Raw genomic sequence first — 18,239 nt, forward strand, 5'->3', positions numbered from 1 at the left:
TTCTTTTGTACTACATGTTTCTCTCCATTAAGTTTCTCTCAAAACGCTGGGCTCGGTACACAACACAGCAGTAAGACTTGAACTGATAATTTTCCATGGAGATTAGACTTTCCATTGCTCTGGTGATACCATGTTTCAGAATTAGCTGGGCTGGTTTTAGCAAGTGGATTTCCTACGGGCTGCAGCTCTATGGCGCTGCATTGAGGCACAAGGATGTGAGTCCTGCAGCTTCAACGCAGAGAGACTTTCTTTTTGTTCACATCCTGCTCCTCCCTACGGCTTTTAGGAATTGCTATAACAATCATAATAATCACTAACGTTATTTTACAATTCCCATTATACATATCTGAGAATTATATGTATTTTAAATAAGACTGTACAAAAATTAACAGAAAATACCTATGCAGTCAGTGGTCATACACTACTCTTGAAGCTCCTAGCAACCCCTTCCAGCTAAAAGACTATATTTTATTAAGAGAAATATAGAACCAGAAAAAAAAGTCTCCCACTTGACATTACATAGTAATAGCAAGGAAATGTATTAAATTGTTTCAAGTTCCTGAACTCCTGATAGGCAAAATGCGTGATGCTGATTTACAGAAGATGCTAACTACCCCTAACAATCAGAAAATTAGAGAGTTTACTACTATTCTCCCTTAGATGAATTTCAGAATAATCTCAACTTTGAAAAACAGTAATAAACAAATGTGCAGACTGTTTACAGCTTTGCAGAGTGCATGATTTTTGATAAGGAAAATTCCTCTTCCTTCCATTAAGGGAGTTGACTCCTAAGGAAACTATACATTTTGACTGGAACCCGAACTGTTTAGGCTCAGGATGGGTAAGTCACTCGTAAACACAGTGCAGTGTCTAGACAAAAAGAAAAAAGGTTCTGCCGTTGTTATGGATTTGCTCCAGGAGCTCCGTGCCGGAGCCCGGAAGCAATATTAGATCATGTGTTTGAGTAATACAAAACACAAATGACAGATACTAAAAAGATAATGAAACATATCCTTCAAACTGTAACACTAGAGAGTATTTGAATGGAATAACAATGCTCAGCACTCATAAAACTTTGCAGCTTTACTGTCTCTTTGGTAAAACGTAAATACGGTATGGAAACAAATCACAGAATATCCACTAGCAACTACATTTTCTAATGGCTTCTGGAGCACAGAAGATGAAAAGATCATCTTTCCTGTCTGTCTCGATTTAAGTGACCCATGCTTGATGAATATTGTTTACAACATCAGTATGTCAATAGTAATATGAATGATAAGCTTCAGATGTTTTTAATTTGCAGTTGGAGATATGTATACACGAGCCCATTTTAATAATTCTTTACATGCAGATAATAAATGCGTTTTTTACTCTACTGATTCTCTCATTGATTTAGGGTAGAGGTGTTCATATATCATTAGGCAATTCTTATTTACTGTTTGTTATGTCTTTGGATAAGATGTCTTGTTCAATTTAATATGGTAGCTCTGAGTAAACGCCAGAAGTAGATTTCATAAAATAAATACTAAAGAGTTCTGCCTAATCCTTTGTCAGGAGTGGCTCAGATTTCCTATTTCCTCCTGGAATTCGAACATAACACAAAGCAAGTCTACATTTCTTTAAAGCATGCAGGCAACTGAAACACATATTTGCGTAAGCTGCAATACTCGGTGACTGGCAAAAGCCATGCAAACCATGGAGCATGAGGAATATGCTGTGGATAATGGAGAGGGAAAAAAAGGAAAAGATGGAAAGGAAAAATATCCATGCATCCATGAAAGCAAGGGTGGGTATTGGTGGAAGAAAAAGTGAGCATCTCAAGGTGTAGAGAAAAAAAGGACAGATACCTACCCAAACCTGCGCTATCTAGCTACCGACCTGTGGACTTATAGTATCACCAGTTGGCTCACCAAATGGATCACTGTTGGATGAGGCCTGAGACCCATCAGGCTAGAATACAAGAACATAACACCTTTTTTTCTCAACAATAGCAAGTGAAAAGTCAACACAAGGTTATTTTCATGCTGTGGGCATAACAAGTACATCCTATCTCGTGAAAAACAGAACGAGACCTCACCGCTGATACATCCTCAAAAGCTTTATTGATTTCCTACAGCTGACACAGGCAGGAAAGGACCACTCTGGTACCTGCTGGAGTCCATGCAAAAGCTGCCACAGACTTCAGAATGTACTGGAGCAGACACAGCAGAATTGCAAAAGGCCCTGAAAGCCAATGAAGCTGCACGAATGAGAAAGAGTCCAAGCTTGGCCATTTTTGTTAATCTTTGGGTCTTTTAATGTACAGATGCCCACTTGTCTTTGGTTCACTTAGGCATCATCTGCCTAAGATACTTAGGTCTTAATTAAGCTACTTGGACAGCATCTCTTGCTTCAGTCTACTGAGTGTTAGAGAAAGAAACCGCATATCGAGGGCCAAGACATTGAGGAATTTAACTAAGCAAGCAACTGGGAGGCAAGAATGTCCAAAACAATCTCAACCATCCATGGTTTTAACACACAGACTTTCAAGTACATCTTGTTCTGCACTCACAGCATGTATGTTGCTTTACCTCAAACTCCCTTACCACCAAAAAGTGAATGTTCAAATGCTAAAAAGGACATCCTATACAACTGGTATATACAACCTCGTAAACAAAGGTCGTTTCCTTGAATGCAATATTAGTGCATATCAACATAAATGTCATACTGATGTTCTTAACTATTGAAATCCAATCTGCAAGTGAATTTTCTCCGCAACTCTTCCTTAAACACTTAATATATCACCCAGTTCTACTAGAAGAGTTACTTTTGACACTATCAAATCATGTTTAAGTAACATCTCCCTTTTTTTCTAGCCAAAAATGTTAATCAATAATTAGAAACCTTCTTGCTACTCACAGCCTCCTGCTCTTCACTTTTGCTTGGGCTTTCAAACCCCTCTTCAAAGACGTCATCTGCAGCAGGGTCACTCGTATGAGATGCTGATGATTTTGATGGAGAACTCTGTCTGGGTGCAGGGGTTGGAGCTAGAAAAAGATTAAGTAACAGCAACAGAATTTCATATATTTGGTTTCATTCAGCACTTTCCAAATTAGTTTCAGGTGCACCTGGCAACAGCTTTAGGAACCTGGGAAACGTCACCACATTACGTTAAGAATGTGTGAGCTGCCTCCTCTATGGCAGGTAAGAGAAATGTAAGGTTTCCTTTCGGCCCCTGGTAAATCTCTGTCTCATGAATTCCCCTTGTCAGTGACTTCTGCAATATCCCCCACCTCCATGGGCATGGGGATCTCCATGGGGATAAGCATATCCCCACAACCAGGATAAGCATATTTTACAGTCCTTCAGTGAATCGTCCCATGTGCAATACATCAAGCTAGAAGAACAAATACTCATCCCTTGATTGCTACCAAGTATCTGTAAGACCATTCATAAGGCTGTTACATGCATTTTCTGACCAGCCTGCATGTCCCTAGCACAGAAGATACATTACTATATTATTAGAAGTTAAATTTCAGACTGTAACCATTGAGGCTGTTGATTTCAATGGTCTCTGAAATTCATCTGTACCATTTTTCTTTAAGGCAGGAATACATTTAATAAGTTAGACCATGCATGAAGGTTCTAAGTCCCTATCTTTGTTCCAATTTATTGTACGAATGAAAAGAGTGAAACGCTGTGAGAAGCAATCACAATTGAGGAATGTTACAGTGTAAAGGGTACGGATACTCACGTGAATTTGTAGATGGTGTCGTGGAAGTCACAGGAGTCAAATTTAACTGAGAGATGTCAAAGTCATCACAATCATCTGCTTCCTGTGCCATCCCAACTTTATTAAAATAACTTGAGAAGGCCTCTGAGGTACAACTGAGGGAAGGCTGATCCGGTTTTCTTGATGGCACTGGTGGAGGCTGAGCCATCTGGAAATCTTTAAACATTTCTTTTCCCATTTTCTGTCTGGGCCTGTCTGTCTGTGGACTTGATCTGTTGGAATCACTTGTGGGTGGGACAGTAGCTATAGGAGCAATGGTACCTTGAAACATGGCTGCTTGTAAAGGCAAAACAGTTTGTGTTGGCATGAAGGCAGTTGGTTGGAACTGACCAGCTACAGATGGCCACGGTTGCTGAGTAGGAGGAAAAATACCAGGTTGGCCCCAAGCTATTGGTTGTCCTCCCTGCATCACCTGAGCGACTGGAGGCTGAGCACCCATGGCCAACTGCTGTTGAACAAGTGGTTGCTGTCCCCAGAAGGAGGGCAGAACAGCTCCCATGGCAACATAACCTTCAAATGATAAAAACAGCAGGAAAGAAAAAAAAAGAGAGAGATTAACATCATGTCAGGAGCACGCAGACTTAGCCACACAACAGCTCATAAACACACCAGGTACAGTAGCGAGGCCAGAGCTTCAGCACACTTGTAAAGAAAACTCTGAGCCATGGCTGAATTTATGTCACTGGATAAGTAGTTGGATACAAAAACAAAGGTGGGTGGAAATTAGCAACAATCCTTCACCTCATCCAAGCCTATAAGCACTTTTCTTCTTCTCAGTGAGTACCCTTGTGCATCTGGGAACACGTGTGGACATGGACCTCCTTGGCATGCCCAAAGCTCAGCTGGCATCAGTTTGGTCCAAGCATTTACCAGAACCACAGCAGCTCCCCTAGACATTTCCTACACGTACCTCGTAGCAGCACAACCCTGGTCCTCACCAGAGAGCTCTGCAGGCTCCTGCTGGAGCTCCTGCCCACTTGCCTACCCTGTCACATGCAGCCCAGGGAGCTGGGAAGAGCGAGTCCAATACCAGCCAACTCCCACAAATCTCTATCCACACTGCAAGTTTCTTGCAAGAGAAGGACCATCTCTAATGTGACCCTCTAGAAGTTACCACAAGTTTGACTGTGTACTAATGAAATGACGTAAAATTTGTTATTTACAACGAAAAGTAAAACACAAATCGAGAACAGTCTGTAACTAAAGCTAAGCTGTAGAAAACCTCCATACAAATTAAACCATGTAATGTCATGCTTCGCTGATACAAGTGTTATGCTTTATAAATATGGTGAGTTTCACATGTAAATTCATGATCTTAATGTACTGCTAATACTTTACAGCATGCAATTGCTCTCCTACCTTTAATGCTGCTGCAGCTTCAAAACCCCTGTTTCTAATCTGAGTGTTTTTTCTGAGCCCTTCTGTTTATATATCTCTTAGTTTTATTTACAGACTCTTTTGGAAAGCTAAATGTAAATAAGTAAATTTTAGAAAATGAACTTCAAAAGACTAATGAGAGGAATGGCAACTCAGACACATGCCTCTTCCAATCAATCGTTATGATGAACACTCCTGATGTTCTCATCTTGCACACACTGCGACCTCATCCAAGCAGTGAGGATTTTCCTCTGACATTATCCCAAGCCCTTCACCATCAATTTAAGTGGCTAATCTGAGAGTGCAACACAGCCCATCAGGGACAGAGTTAACCAATTAGGAAGTCACTCTTGAATGATTCAAGACACTCCTCTTTTTCTTTCTACCTAAATGGATCTGAGAGCTGTCCTTGCAGTGCTCTGAGTATCCCAAGGAGAAATCAGCAGTGAAAACCACATTTCTTTCCTGTTTGTGCAGAACATTACAGGGTTTTTGAGTTCTGAGCACTTTGAGAAACACAGAAAAGTCTAGAGGAAATACCAGGACTTAACTAAGTGGAACGAATACCTTTAAAAAGGAACCAGGTTCTTCACATTTCATTCTCATGTAACTGAAGACAGAAAAGGATATTTGCAGCTACTGCAAACAATCTGGAGCTCAGTGCTTTTTCTCTGCCTTGCTACAGTACCTTGTAGGCATGTTTACTAGGCAGCTGAACTGTGGCTGAACTCCCAGTGACATTTTGGGGTTTTGTTTTAGAAAATGTTAGTAAATTCAGTATAATCTACTCCCTGCTTGCTTAAACATTTGCTTTGCCTTGTCCTTCAGTTCCACCTGACTAAGCTCATGTCCTGAATATTGAAATACAAATCAGTGCTGAGAATTGATCCCCAAGCCTGCATAGAACCCTTATTTTCACTTGGTTTCCTACCTGAGGGTACGGCAGCAGTGCTGAAAGGTACAGAACCAAACATGTCTGTACTAGCAGGAAGTGGCTGGGATGAAGATGGGATAAAGGCATCACCTGGAGTAGCAGGAGTCTGCAATGGAAGACAGGAATAAAACAGCATGATGATGTATCAGCTTCTGCAGCGCATACTGTGCTGTCACATCCTCTGCAACTCCAAAAATGCAGGTGTGAAGAAAGAGAAAGGAAAAGAATGGAATGAGGTAGAAGGAAAGATGAAGTAGGAAGAGTATTAGAATGTGCTATAGACAGAGGACATCAGAGAAAAAGAGAAAAAAATGAGTCTTTGTACCAGAAGAAAAATAAAAATATCATTTGTCTGGATTATATTGCATGAAAAGTAGTGATGTGATTTCTTCCTCCAGAACCTATAGAGTTGTGATTCTAGGTGCTAGGTGACAACACTACAAGCACCAGATCTAGACATTGAAAATGATTCTGCTTTTTTACTAATTAATACAGAAAGACTATCGAGAAAATTTCCTCTTCCCTCAAAATGAATTCTTCCCTCATTCTCTTTATTGTTTTGTCCTTCCTCTGACAGTGGTACCGGGACATGTGCTTGGTGGAACCAAGCAGAGACGATATATAAGGATGAAACTAGATCTTCCTGCACTGCAATGGAGAGACGTGAGCTAAAGACAGTGTAATAGAGCACATAAACACCGTGGCAAGAGATTCGCAGTTCAGGTTGCATCTTATGTGACACCTGGTTCTGTATCAGAAAAACAAAAACTGACTATATTTTTGCACATCAAGAGGTGGTGATTCCACACTCATCTTGATTTATTTTCTCATAGGCTAGAACCACTTTGAAAGTGTCTCTACTGGAATGTGGATGACCTGGATTCTAAATGATCTAAGCATCTAAACAATGCTCAATAAAAATCCGGAAAACAGGACAGAGGATAACGACAGGGTTCAATTTTCCTGTATACTTACTGGGGGAGAGGTTATATCAGGAGGAGTGGACATGTCCCCAAAAAGCTCTAGTTGGGTAACAGCCTGTAAAGAGATGAAAGAAAGCTCTTATGAGGAGAAAAAGAGGCAAGGTAACCAGTAACAACTTTAAAACTAGCAATATTAATCCAGAAAAGGCAACATAAGATTCAAATGACTTGTGCAACTTGGAAGCGGCACATGGGTTTAGCTATGGAGTTTTGGTATAGAGGTCTCTACCCCAAAAAATTATTAAAGCATGAAGAAACCATCCAGAATGGGACTGGCTGTATTACTGCTCTGTCCTTAAAATCAGGAAGCACCAAGGTCAGCCCTTTCCCCTGGTTCTTTTCTAAATCCTTATTTCACGACGTTAAACTCAGTAGTAGACTGTGAAATGTGAAATGAGAAAGGATATAGGAGGGAAGGGTGTTAAAATACTGCTCGCTTTCCCCTTCCTCATGGGAAGGGTGCGACCTGGATACAGGGACTTGAAGGAGGATGCACAACTGGGTTATTCTAAGTTTGGAGCTCTACATTTAATTCATGCTGGAAATATTTTCTCAGGGCATTCTTCAATTTGATCTCAAAATAGGTCACCCATACAGGTCTGACTCAACTGGACCATAAGGGAAAAAAGCACTTTCATAATAAGGAACACCTTGAGTGGTTACACAATTAGAGCTCCTTCACATGTTCTAGACTCAATTTGCTCTCCTTCACCCATTAGGTCACCTGCCAAACTATTGGGATAAAAATCCTTGTATTTTGACTCTAAATTAGGATTAAATTTTAATTAAGTTTAATAAAACAGTGCAAAAGACACAGCTAAGGATGCAGTGCTCAGGGCAGCTCCTATTTCACAGGATCCTTTTCAATACAGCTTGATTTGCTAAACTCTGGTCTTGCAGCCATTATTTTAACAAGCACTTCTGATTGAGGCCCTGAGCGCTTCCAGCACAGGAGCAGTCACCGAGTGTGGCCAATCTTTGCAATTCGAAATCAGCAGCTCATGGCTAAACGACAGGGATGGGAATAACCAGGGAGGCTGTGCATGGGCACATACAAATCCGAGGGGGTGGCAGCAAGGGCAGCAACAGGCCCAGGGACGACGTCCCCCGGCTCTGAGCAGGGTCCAGCTGCAGTCCAGGACCAGGAAAGCACCCCTGGAGCTCCACGGAAAATGTAAAATGCATCTACCTTCCCACTGGGGTGGCTACCAGGGGAAAGCTGTGATGGGCCCTGAACTCTTTCTCCTGTTTATGTGTTTTTCCTTTTCCCCGAAATTGTCGTAAATCATGCCCATCCATATAAGAACAAGGAATGAGATTTGATGCACATTTTAATTCTGCTCATTGCATCTTTGGTCCAACTTTGCAGCCCCCTCAGTGGCACACAGACCTTCTCTGGAGGTCTTCAAAACCCGCCTGGATGCCACCCTGTGCCACATGCTCTAGGTGTGCCTGCTTGAGCGGGAAGGTTGGACTAGATGATCTGTAGAGGTCCCTTCCAACCTTGAATATTCTGTGATATACAGCCCTGAAATTCGGCTGAGTCTTGAAATGCAAATTTAGCCAGCATTTGTTTGGATATATCCAATATTTGGATAATGAATGCACTGGCTGATCAGTCTTTATAAAAGGGGAGGGTAGCCCCATTTCTTTGCCATAAATGATCTTTTAAGAAATAAGACTGTGATTAAAATGATAATAATTTAAAAGGCTTACATACTTTTGCAATCTAGCCTTTGTAGCTGTTTACAAAAGCACTGTTACAGTCACTTAGACCTTAAATTTATCTAGCAGCTTGGATGATTCTCAGCTCTTTGTCTAACAAGGCACCTAGGGATGAATTATTTCACATTTCCAGACATGATGCATTGTATTAAACAGATCACATTGCTCTAGTGATAGGACAATATTTTTTCTTCTTATGGGCCTTATATATCCCAGAGATATGCAAGTATCTCTGCAAATGGAAGAAGGATGCCCGAAGCCACAGCTCCCCTGGCACCTCCTTCCCTCTGCAAGGGAGAAGGGAAGAGCACCAGGATGGATATTCAAGGAAAGGGCACACGTGGTTACATGGACCAACAGCTAATGCCTTTAAAGTTCATTTTTTTAAATGAAAAAAAGGTCATGCAACATTTCATATCCATTCTAAAAATTGATAGTGAATATACTTTTGAACTCAAAATTATATGGCATGTATTTGAAAGGTGGCAAGTCAAATCTCTATGCTTCAGTAACTCTCTAAAATGGGCATAATAATACTTTCCAAAGTGCTTCAAGGTGATGGATCTCTGAAAATCTTTTGCAGATATAATTCCATTAGAGCTCTGGATATAGATGTGCTTTTATTCAGTAGTAATATTTGAGATTCTGGCAACCGTTTATTTTTGTGATCTCACTGTTACTACAGAACTGAATTCACCCATTTCTTAATTATTCACATCTGAAATTAACCACATTCCACTTAAGCGAATCCCAAACCGAACATTTTCAAATTGCACTAAGCTTATAGGTGATTTCATCTACATTTCCTTAAAATAGTTGTAGTGTGATAACCTTACCTGAGTGACTGAAACAAGATTTTCATCAATGTCCAGCAATAAGTTTCCATTCTGCAGCTGTAAAGCATGATTTATGAAATGAAATGAATGATTTATGAAAATGACAGGAATTTCTGCACGTGAAAATGATAACCTCCATAATTATTGACCTCACTATTGAAATGAAAACCCTCTCAATCTTTCAGAAATAGAAAATCCCATAGTGAAAATGGTGAATTTGAATGCTGTTGGGATGGGGCAAACAGGCATTTGGGCTAAATTTAAGCTTCTGGTATATAAAGCAATGTCAACACTTGCATTCTATCAGTTTATTCTCTTAGGTATTTTTGAGTTCAGAACTAAACATTCACAGTAAGGCCGAGTCCTATGCACCTTAATGAAATGGTTCAGTGATTGGCTCAGAAAAAAAGTCCTTAGCATCCTCGGAGGAAAACAAAAATCATGTATTGGAGAAGGAAAGCTCTAAAAGTATCTGCAGGAAAACATATCTTTCACTGTAACATCATTTCAAGTTATATTTCAATCCTTAGATTTAGTTTGTGTGTCTGTGTACATACAGGTGCCTATGAGTACACTGTATTTGCACATGTACACATACCTATACAAAAGTAACAAATTATTACTTAAGAGTTCTCAGGACGTTAAATCTCGGATACCATTTATAAAGTGTACGGGACTGTATTTCTTAAGAAACAAGCACAAATAACAGCAATTATAAGAAAAAAGACAGATCTCAGAGGACTAGCTGAGGAGCTTCATATAAATTTATCAGTCATTAGCCCAATGGCATCTGAAATGAAAAATCTTAAAAAGTCCCAGAAACAGCACAGACTCTTTACTGTCCCCTTCCCGGTTTCATCACATATTTAAAAGGAGAAAGAAATTAAAAGAGAAATGTGGAAAAAGCAAAGTTAGGAGAAGAAATAGCACTGCATGTGAGCAGGAGACCCGTATCCTTTCAGAGGACAGAGCTCTCGCAGCACTTCCCTGGTGCCAGGAATGGGAAATGTGCAAATCAGCCCATCCTTGAGCTCACACCAGAGAGGTTTGAGACCTTCAGGAAGCTTCATTTGGACCAGACATCCCTCGCTGGGAATGCCAATTACCCCGCGGTGCCCGAGCTGCCTCTAGCTCGTGCTCTGCATCACGCACTGCAGAGGAGACACATCCAATGGGTACCATGCCCATGGAGACACATCCAACGGGTACCATGCCCATGGAGATACGTCCTATGGGTACCATGCCCATGTCTGCCGGGGCATGGAGCAGCCTCCCACCCTGGGAATGCACTCGGCCTTCCCTGTGCAAGGCAGCAACGCTCTCCCTAGAGCATCATCTCAAACAACCAGGAGCCTGGATGGATGTTCAGCTGCTCGAGCCTCCTGCAAAATCGTTGCCTGCGGATTCCTCCCCATAGTGGTGTAAAAAACATCTTTCGTTATTCATTATTCAGAAAATTCCTCTTCAGTAGGAAAGCACCCTGGCAGCTCAGCCAGCCAGGAACACACAGGGCGCTTGTGCCCAGCTGCACGGGCGGAAGGCGGAGAAAAGAGCATTAATCCTTGTATGTTGGTGGCATTAACGCGGATAATGAAAGCGCCACGTCTCTACACAGGCATGTGAGCCCCACTGTAAATCTTTTAAGCAGGAAATATGTAAATCTGGCACCTTAAAGCAGCAGGAAGCTGTTTAAACCACTCCGGGCAGTAATGAAATTCCTGGTGACACTTTTCATTACTTAGTAAAGTGAGACAGTTGCAAGAGTTGGAAAAAATCCCCATGGGAAGCACGAAAGTAACAGTAAGATGCAAGTAAACTGCACCATGTATATACCTAAATAGACACAGATTTACCTCCACTACAGGTTTTGCACCAACTGCAAGAGACCACAATAAAATGCCATTTTTTTAACCAGAAGTTGGAGGTTTAAAGGAAAAATCTAAGACTGGCCTATTGCCCTCGTGAGACCACAAAGCACCTTGTTCTTTTCACCGCTGGATGTAACAACGCTCAGTTCTGATGCTCAGTCTGGTTTCAGCAATGGATCTAAGCTGATTCAAACCTGGAGAAATCCTCCTTAATATTCCTATATTTCTGCAAGTGAGATGATAAAGCAGTATCTCACAAAACATGGGAGTGAAATCTCAGGGACTATAGAAAAGCTGGTGCTCAAAAAGAATGTAAAATAACACACGGTAATTATCTTGTACTCGGCTATAAAGCTCGGCGAGTTAGAGTATAGTATGATGATAAATATAGTAATTAAGCGGCAATTAGTAATTAACCTTTGAGTTGGGCGTTACCCAGCCAAGCCTGGGAGGGCAGCAGAGGGAGTTAACCTCGGCCTCTGTGTTCTGGGTGAGCGCCACTAGATAAAAGCAGGACCATCCAGCCCTGCTGCTCCTCTTCATTTGCATTCCCTGTCTCTAACAGGCACCTTCCACTGGAAGTTCAACGACAAGTCAAGAGGTTAATGTGAAAACTAAAGATCTAGCGTTATTTTAGTTGAAAATTCAACTATTTTTGGCTGTGAATTTCCATTTTTTATTTGATGGTTCACTGACTTCAGTGGTTAAACCAAAGCTTCCATTATTTGTACAACCTGATACACAACAAATATTGATATTACTATGAGCTCCGTGAGCTCTAGATGGGTTATTAATTAACTGAAATTCATTAAAAAATTATTAGAACTACAATTACAGAGCAAGCCAGAAGCATGAACAGAATGACGATCAGTTGAACCATATCTAGGAGGTCAAAACACACTGAAAATATTCAATAAACTTTGCTCTCCTCTAAAACTCCTGTTGGTTTAATGGATTAAGAGTTTCTCTTTTTAGTTTCACTGCATAATCTTTAGTTTTAAACAGTAAGGAGCATTCTTCTTCAGGTAGCTTTTTTTTACACATTTTTTCTGTGATGGAAACCCAAGTCCTGACCCGGGTAAGATGCATTAACTATAGTGCAACTCACACTGTCCTATTTCCTTTGCTTTTCCCCTGGATGTGCTGGTAAAAAACGCTGTTGTTAGTCAATACTGTGCAGCTAAAGAGGTGACAATGTAGATAACTGAGAAATGCTTGAGCAAACTGCTTTGCTGTTTCCTTTAAATAAAGGGCATCTTCAGATAATTAAAGCATAGGTGTACTCATTTGTTTTCTCTTTTCATTTGAAAGGAACTTAATTCTGAATTCTCCGTGTGCCTTAGGTATTTACTTTCATAGGGAACAGCAGTTCAAACGTTTCAAGTAGCAGTTTTCCCTGACAGACACCCATCAATCAGACTTCCATAGGGCCGACTGCGGCATGAGGTCCCTAACAACTTCTTTCTCTCTCCGCTTATTCTTCCAGAGTAGGAGGGAAGAAAGTCCAACCCTTGCTGCTTCCCAATCGAGATGCTTAATGCTGGTGCAGAGGTGCTCGGCCTGCAAAGTTTAATAAGTTTAATAACCCCTAAATATTACGTATTAACAGTGGATTAATTCTAATATCTAACCCTCCAGCTTGTTGGAAACCAGATTCTGAATGCAAATCTGTTTTTTTGTATGGATCCTTGTTTGCAAAGCCCTTTCTAATGCAAGGCCAGTTCCTTCCCAGAGGCACAAACTATTACATTTCCACAAATAAATACTGCCTCTCAAGGTTTGCTTTCCCTTCTTAGCAACATACCTGACATTTCCACAAATATTGTCTCTGCTGAATGTAAATATCATTTCCCTGTGGTAATATGCTTACCAATAAAGAAATGTTAACAAATGGTTGAATGAAAAAAAACCATATATTTACGGTATCTAAATCGATCTCCAGAGCACAAAATAAGACAAATATAACTGCAACTGAAAAATATCCCCCCAGAAATAACCCCCTCCACCACTGGATTATGAAAGAAGTTCTCCATGGCATGAATATGCAAGACAAGGAAACTTCCCTGGAAGATCTGCTTTTCACCATAACAACAATTTACTACACCCATCAGGAAAAACATTCAACCATCCTTTGAATAAGATATAGGCAAATGACCTAAATAAGAAGACCTATAGGCAAGTAAGGAGAGATGGCAAGGAAAGAAAGGTCTCTGCGGGAGGTGAGTCGAGACAAGCAACAGGGGGAGGCCTCAGAGGCAGAAAGAGCAGGCAAAAACAAAGTCCAGCCGTGACCGATACCAGTCAATCACATGCATTATACGCCTGCAAAATAAAATGCCAGAAATAATGCGGCATCTGTGGAAACGCACAACTGGTAAAGAAACCGAATTAGTTCTATCAGAGAAAGCTGGTTGCAATTAGTAACAATGTGTTTATAAAACAGCCTTTTCTAGTTTTTTCTATTTGTTAGAGCAACTTTTATTTCTTAGTTTTTATTAAGAATTTTTATTAATGTTATTATTTATTTCTTAATTGTAATTTCTTCTTTTTCAAATGTTATATTTAAATCAAGAAGGCTTATATTTAAGTCAAGAAGAGGTATAACATTTTACTGAAGATTTGGTTGGAATTTGTAATTGTACTCTTTTCAAGGTCTTTGGATAGAGTTTAAGTACTACTGTACAAAATTAAAGGTTTAGCACTAGGAGGGAGACTTCAACAGGAATGTTCTTCACAACGAAGCAAGCAAGAGGCCAATATAGAAGAAGGGCTGTCCCTTCTTGCTTTAATGAGCAGTGTTAATTAATTTAGGGAACTAAAGTCTCGTGAATGGACAGTTTTTTGGACATACATAAAATTTCCTGGAGGGACACAGTGCTCACAGAGGTTCCTTCAGGATTATGCTAGAGCCTCCTGCTAAATCAACCCTTTCTGAGCATTATGTTGCTCCTCCTCTACATAATTCATACATTAATCCTTATACCAGGGTAACAAAGTCAAAAAAAAAACAAAAACCAAAAACAAAATGAGTCTGGCTTCCAGACTTACTTCCAATAAAACCCATTATCTTTCAGTTGTAAGGGTAAGCGGCATGTGAGAGCATCTGCTTCATCCATTATTTGATTAAGAGCTATGCAGTATAAAAGAAATATCAAATTACAAGGAAAATGATAAATACCCAGACACACAACCATTAACAGCAGATGATAACGGAGACAGCAACAGAGCAGAGCTCTTCACTTATTGACTGATGGGCCATTAAAGGAACTGTTCAGGCTTAGCCTTGGAGGGGCCCAGCCTGATTTCTGCAACTGATAAGAGGGGAGAAACAAGATGATCGTCAATATTATGGCATATGTGGGACTGTGTAGATCTCCTGGGATGTTCAGGGGAAGGGTCGAGGAGGGGGAAAGGTCCCCAGATCAGGGTGGATTGTGGAGGAACACTTGGGAAAATACCAAGGAAAGGGGGATAAGAAGGGCCGTTATGGCTACGCAGGCTGCTGGTCTGAGCAAGCCCTGCCCTAATCACCACAGACTATCTGATCTTCTTATTAACCCCTTCTCGTAACTATTTTTACTTTGTAATCTCACTGTCCTACAAGTGCTGCAAGGTCTTGGCGCAAGCAGCTAGAGACGGGGCTGCAGATGACCAGGCCCATGGGTCTCCAAGACCTGGTGATGGAAAAGACCTGCGTGTGCTTCTATTTTTCCTGTAGATTTAATCCTGTTTCACTGAACTTCAAGCTGGACTGGCTGCAAGTACCGCATCCATCAGCCCAGGACTGACAGACGCTCCTTCGGAGAGCACCCGGGAAGGAGAAATCACCAGGTCTCAGGGTCTCTAGACTTGGCAGCTCCCTGAGCATCCTGAGCAACAGTCTGGGGAAATGGAATTAAAAGAAACAGGGGCACAGTGGTTTCAAATGTGGAGAAAAACCATAAACACACTTGGTGTGCACTGGAAAACAGCCTATGTTATTTCCATCAACTCACCCACACAGTGATGTCTTTTTTCTAGTGCTTAACACAGCCAAAGAAAGCAGAACGTCAGTTCTCATCTCTGCTCTCTCCAGGGAACAAAAATAAAACTAGATTCATACAGAGATGTTGGAACAAGGCTTGCTCATATTTACCGACTTACGTACCTTCCAAATATTAAGTCTTAGCACCCAAAAAAAACCAAACCAAAACAAAAAACAAGCGTAGGCCAACTAAGTGTATGTCACATATGTCATACAGAGAGCCACAACAGTGAGCGCAGAATTGCCCCAGCTGTCCCTCCCTAAATGACAAGGACACCTCATTGTCCAAAGAAAACAGGACGGGCTATGCTGACCATTCATTGCTCTTCAGGTGAAAACTGTTAACTTCTATAGACTGGAAAGAGGGTTTTTCTTTTGCAGTTCCCACGGTGGCTCTCTATTTAAGGAAGCTTTGTCTTTATTTTAGCCTTTAGAGAATGAATGGCAACACAGTCTATCTTTACAGAGTGTGTCCTTGGGTGTCTAAAGCAGTTACAGGTAAACAGGGTAATCTGGTATAAAATCACTTTTAGAAGTAAGGTGATCTAAGCACAGATTGAATTTTAGAGATTTATGTAATGTGGATAGTCATAAGGTATAAAAATGATGACTGCTGTTTCAGTGAAGGAGTGTTATTTAAATTTCCCTTAGATCCCAATGGAGTGTAGTGTATTGGAATGTAAAGGGTAACATTTGCACAATAACCATTTCTTCTTCTATATCTCTAACCTGAAAATTACATTTCAGTTGCAGAATATTTTGGAATGGCTCCGATATGTAACAAAAAGTTACTCTGTAAAACATTTTCGGGGATCATTTTTTCAAAAACCTCATAGGTCTGATGTTTTTCAAACTGCTAAAGGATTCAGAAGGGTAAAGGCTGAAGTTGTTTGTTTGCTACCGAGTCTGCCCTCTTAATTTACCCCCAGCGCAGCCAGGAAAGCAGAAGAGTGATCTAGCTGTATACATCACTGCAATGTTAAATTTTCAAGAATTGGTTGAAATATCCCTAACTCTGAGCCTTAGGTGCTAAGCTCTTACAGAAGCCTAATTATACACACAGACACACACATATATACAGACACACACATCTATGTGCAATCCACGTGAAGAAACATGACCACTTTCTGTTACAGATACCAACACCTGGGAAGATCAGGGAGGGGGATCTGCTCTCTGATTGCTGCGCAGTCACAGATTTTGTTAAACAGTAAAACACAAAATATTCCCAGCAAAAAATAATTAAAAAAAAAAACCACAAAAAAACAGAAAAAAACCCTCTACAACAGGCATGGTGCTTACAGCTCTTGATCAGCAAAAGGCCATGCAGCTAAGTCGAGTAATAAGCACGGGAGAGAACCCCCCATACAGGCTTAACCTAAGACTCAAGGGTCGCTGCAGACGCCGCCCGAGCAGGGCCATTCGCACCCGCCCCACGGGGACACGGGGCAGATGACAGGGGTCACACAGCAGCCTGGCCGCCCGCCACCCCGCAGGGGCTGTCACCGAAGAGCTGTGACAGCAACATCACACCCAGACACCTCCTTGGGCAGAGTGAGAAGCGGCTCCGCTCCGAGACAGCAGCCGTGCGAGCCCTAACGCCACTGTGAAATGAAAAGGCAACCTGAAAGCACAGAGGCATTTCCAGGGGGGCCCAAAAGCGCATCCGAAAGCGAAGCTCCAGCTAAGTCTGCCCTGTGGATACTGGTGAGCAGACTTTGCAGACACAGATGGCCACGCTGTGTTTGTGAGAGCTCCTTCTTGTGTTTGAAAACTTGAGTGTCTCAATCCAAAATTGGTTGTGGAGGCTGAAGTCAGCGTCACCAGCCAGTGATGCAAAATGCTTGCTCCAAACTTACTGAAAAGACAAGGTTACAAAGCTTTTCTCCAGACTAAGTGACACAAAAACAACTCACTTTTAAGAAGATGGGCAGAGTTATCCAGAATTGCTCCAGATAACCCTGCTGCTTTTGGGCCTGACTTGGAATGATGTAGCCAGGACCAGGGCTGTCTGTGCCTCCCACATGGCTGCAGGAACATCTCTGACCTGAAGCCTGGAAAAAAGCACTGGCAAATCCCCACCTTCAATCCCAGGCCTAACTAAAACAGAGTTTTCCAGGCTATGGACAGTAGACCAGCATGGGCTCAGGTCCAGCATGGCTTCAAGCAGCGGTTATGGTCCACATCTCCCATGCCTTGACCCAAGACAGCCACTTACTCCTCTTCTTTCCACCCTGATTTGTTAACATTTCCACGCACTCGGTACTCGCCAGCTGCCTGCCCGTGCTCAAAGCATCAGCTATAACACCTTGAATCTTCCTATAGCAGTAAGATGAGTTGTTTGAAAGCCTTCATAAAACTGTAAGCAGCTAGTTTAGACATTTTGATGGGAAGAGTAGGTTTTATTGTGACGTGACTGACAGTCTCGGTGAAGGGTATTTACAGTCTGCCTCTTATTACTAAAAACACCGTGACAGGTAGAACTTGACGTGTATGTATAATGGGGAAGACGATGGGAAATTATAACAAAAAGAGCTCATTAAACATTTTGCTTTGTAAGTTCATACATGGAACTACAATTTCCAAGTACTACTTAACAGAAGCTCTTCGGGATAAAGCTGGCTTTCTTTGTCTAGTCTGAAGCCTAGTGCAAGTGAGGGAGAACACGAGGATTTGCCTGAGAAGGAAGAGAGAAAATGGGAAAATGGGAATTTACACAA

The 18,239-nt window shown here is 41.4% G+C and overlaps 1 protein-coding gene across 1 annotated transcript in view; it reads right to left on the bottom strand.

Annotated features, from left to right (window-relative positions):
- Positions 1-1,851: 1,851 nt before the first annotated feature.
- The window catches only part of DAB1 (DAB1, reelin adaptor protein), a 224,081-nt gene continuing 207,693 nt past the window's right edge, over positions 1,852-18,239 (bottom strand). The window contains exons 11-16 of the mRNA XM_026034677.1: positions 9,628-9,684; positions 7,059-7,121; positions 6,081-6,189; positions 3,734-4,282; positions 2,899-3,026; positions 1,852-1,950 (exon numbers count right to left, since the gene is read on the bottom strand). Of these exons, the coding sequence (XP_025890462.1) occupies positions 1,867-1,950; positions 2,899-3,026; positions 3,734-4,282; positions 6,081-6,189; positions 7,059-7,121; positions 9,628-9,684 (990 nt within the window). The 3' untranslated portion in view covers positions 1,852-1,866. The remainder of the gene's footprint in view (positions 1,951-2,898; positions 3,027-3,733; positions 4,283-6,080; positions 6,190-7,058; positions 7,122-9,627; positions 9,685-18,239) is intronic.

Source organism: Nothoprocta perdicaria, unplaced genomic scaffold (genome assembly GCF_003342845.1).
Source record: "Nothoprocta perdicaria isolate Ctin4 unplaced genomic scaffold, notPer1 scaffold_0, whole genome shotgun sequence".
NCBI classification, from domain to species: domain Eukaryota; kingdom Metazoa; phylum Chordata; class Aves; order Tinamiformes; family Tinamidae; genus Nothoprocta; species Nothoprocta perdicaria.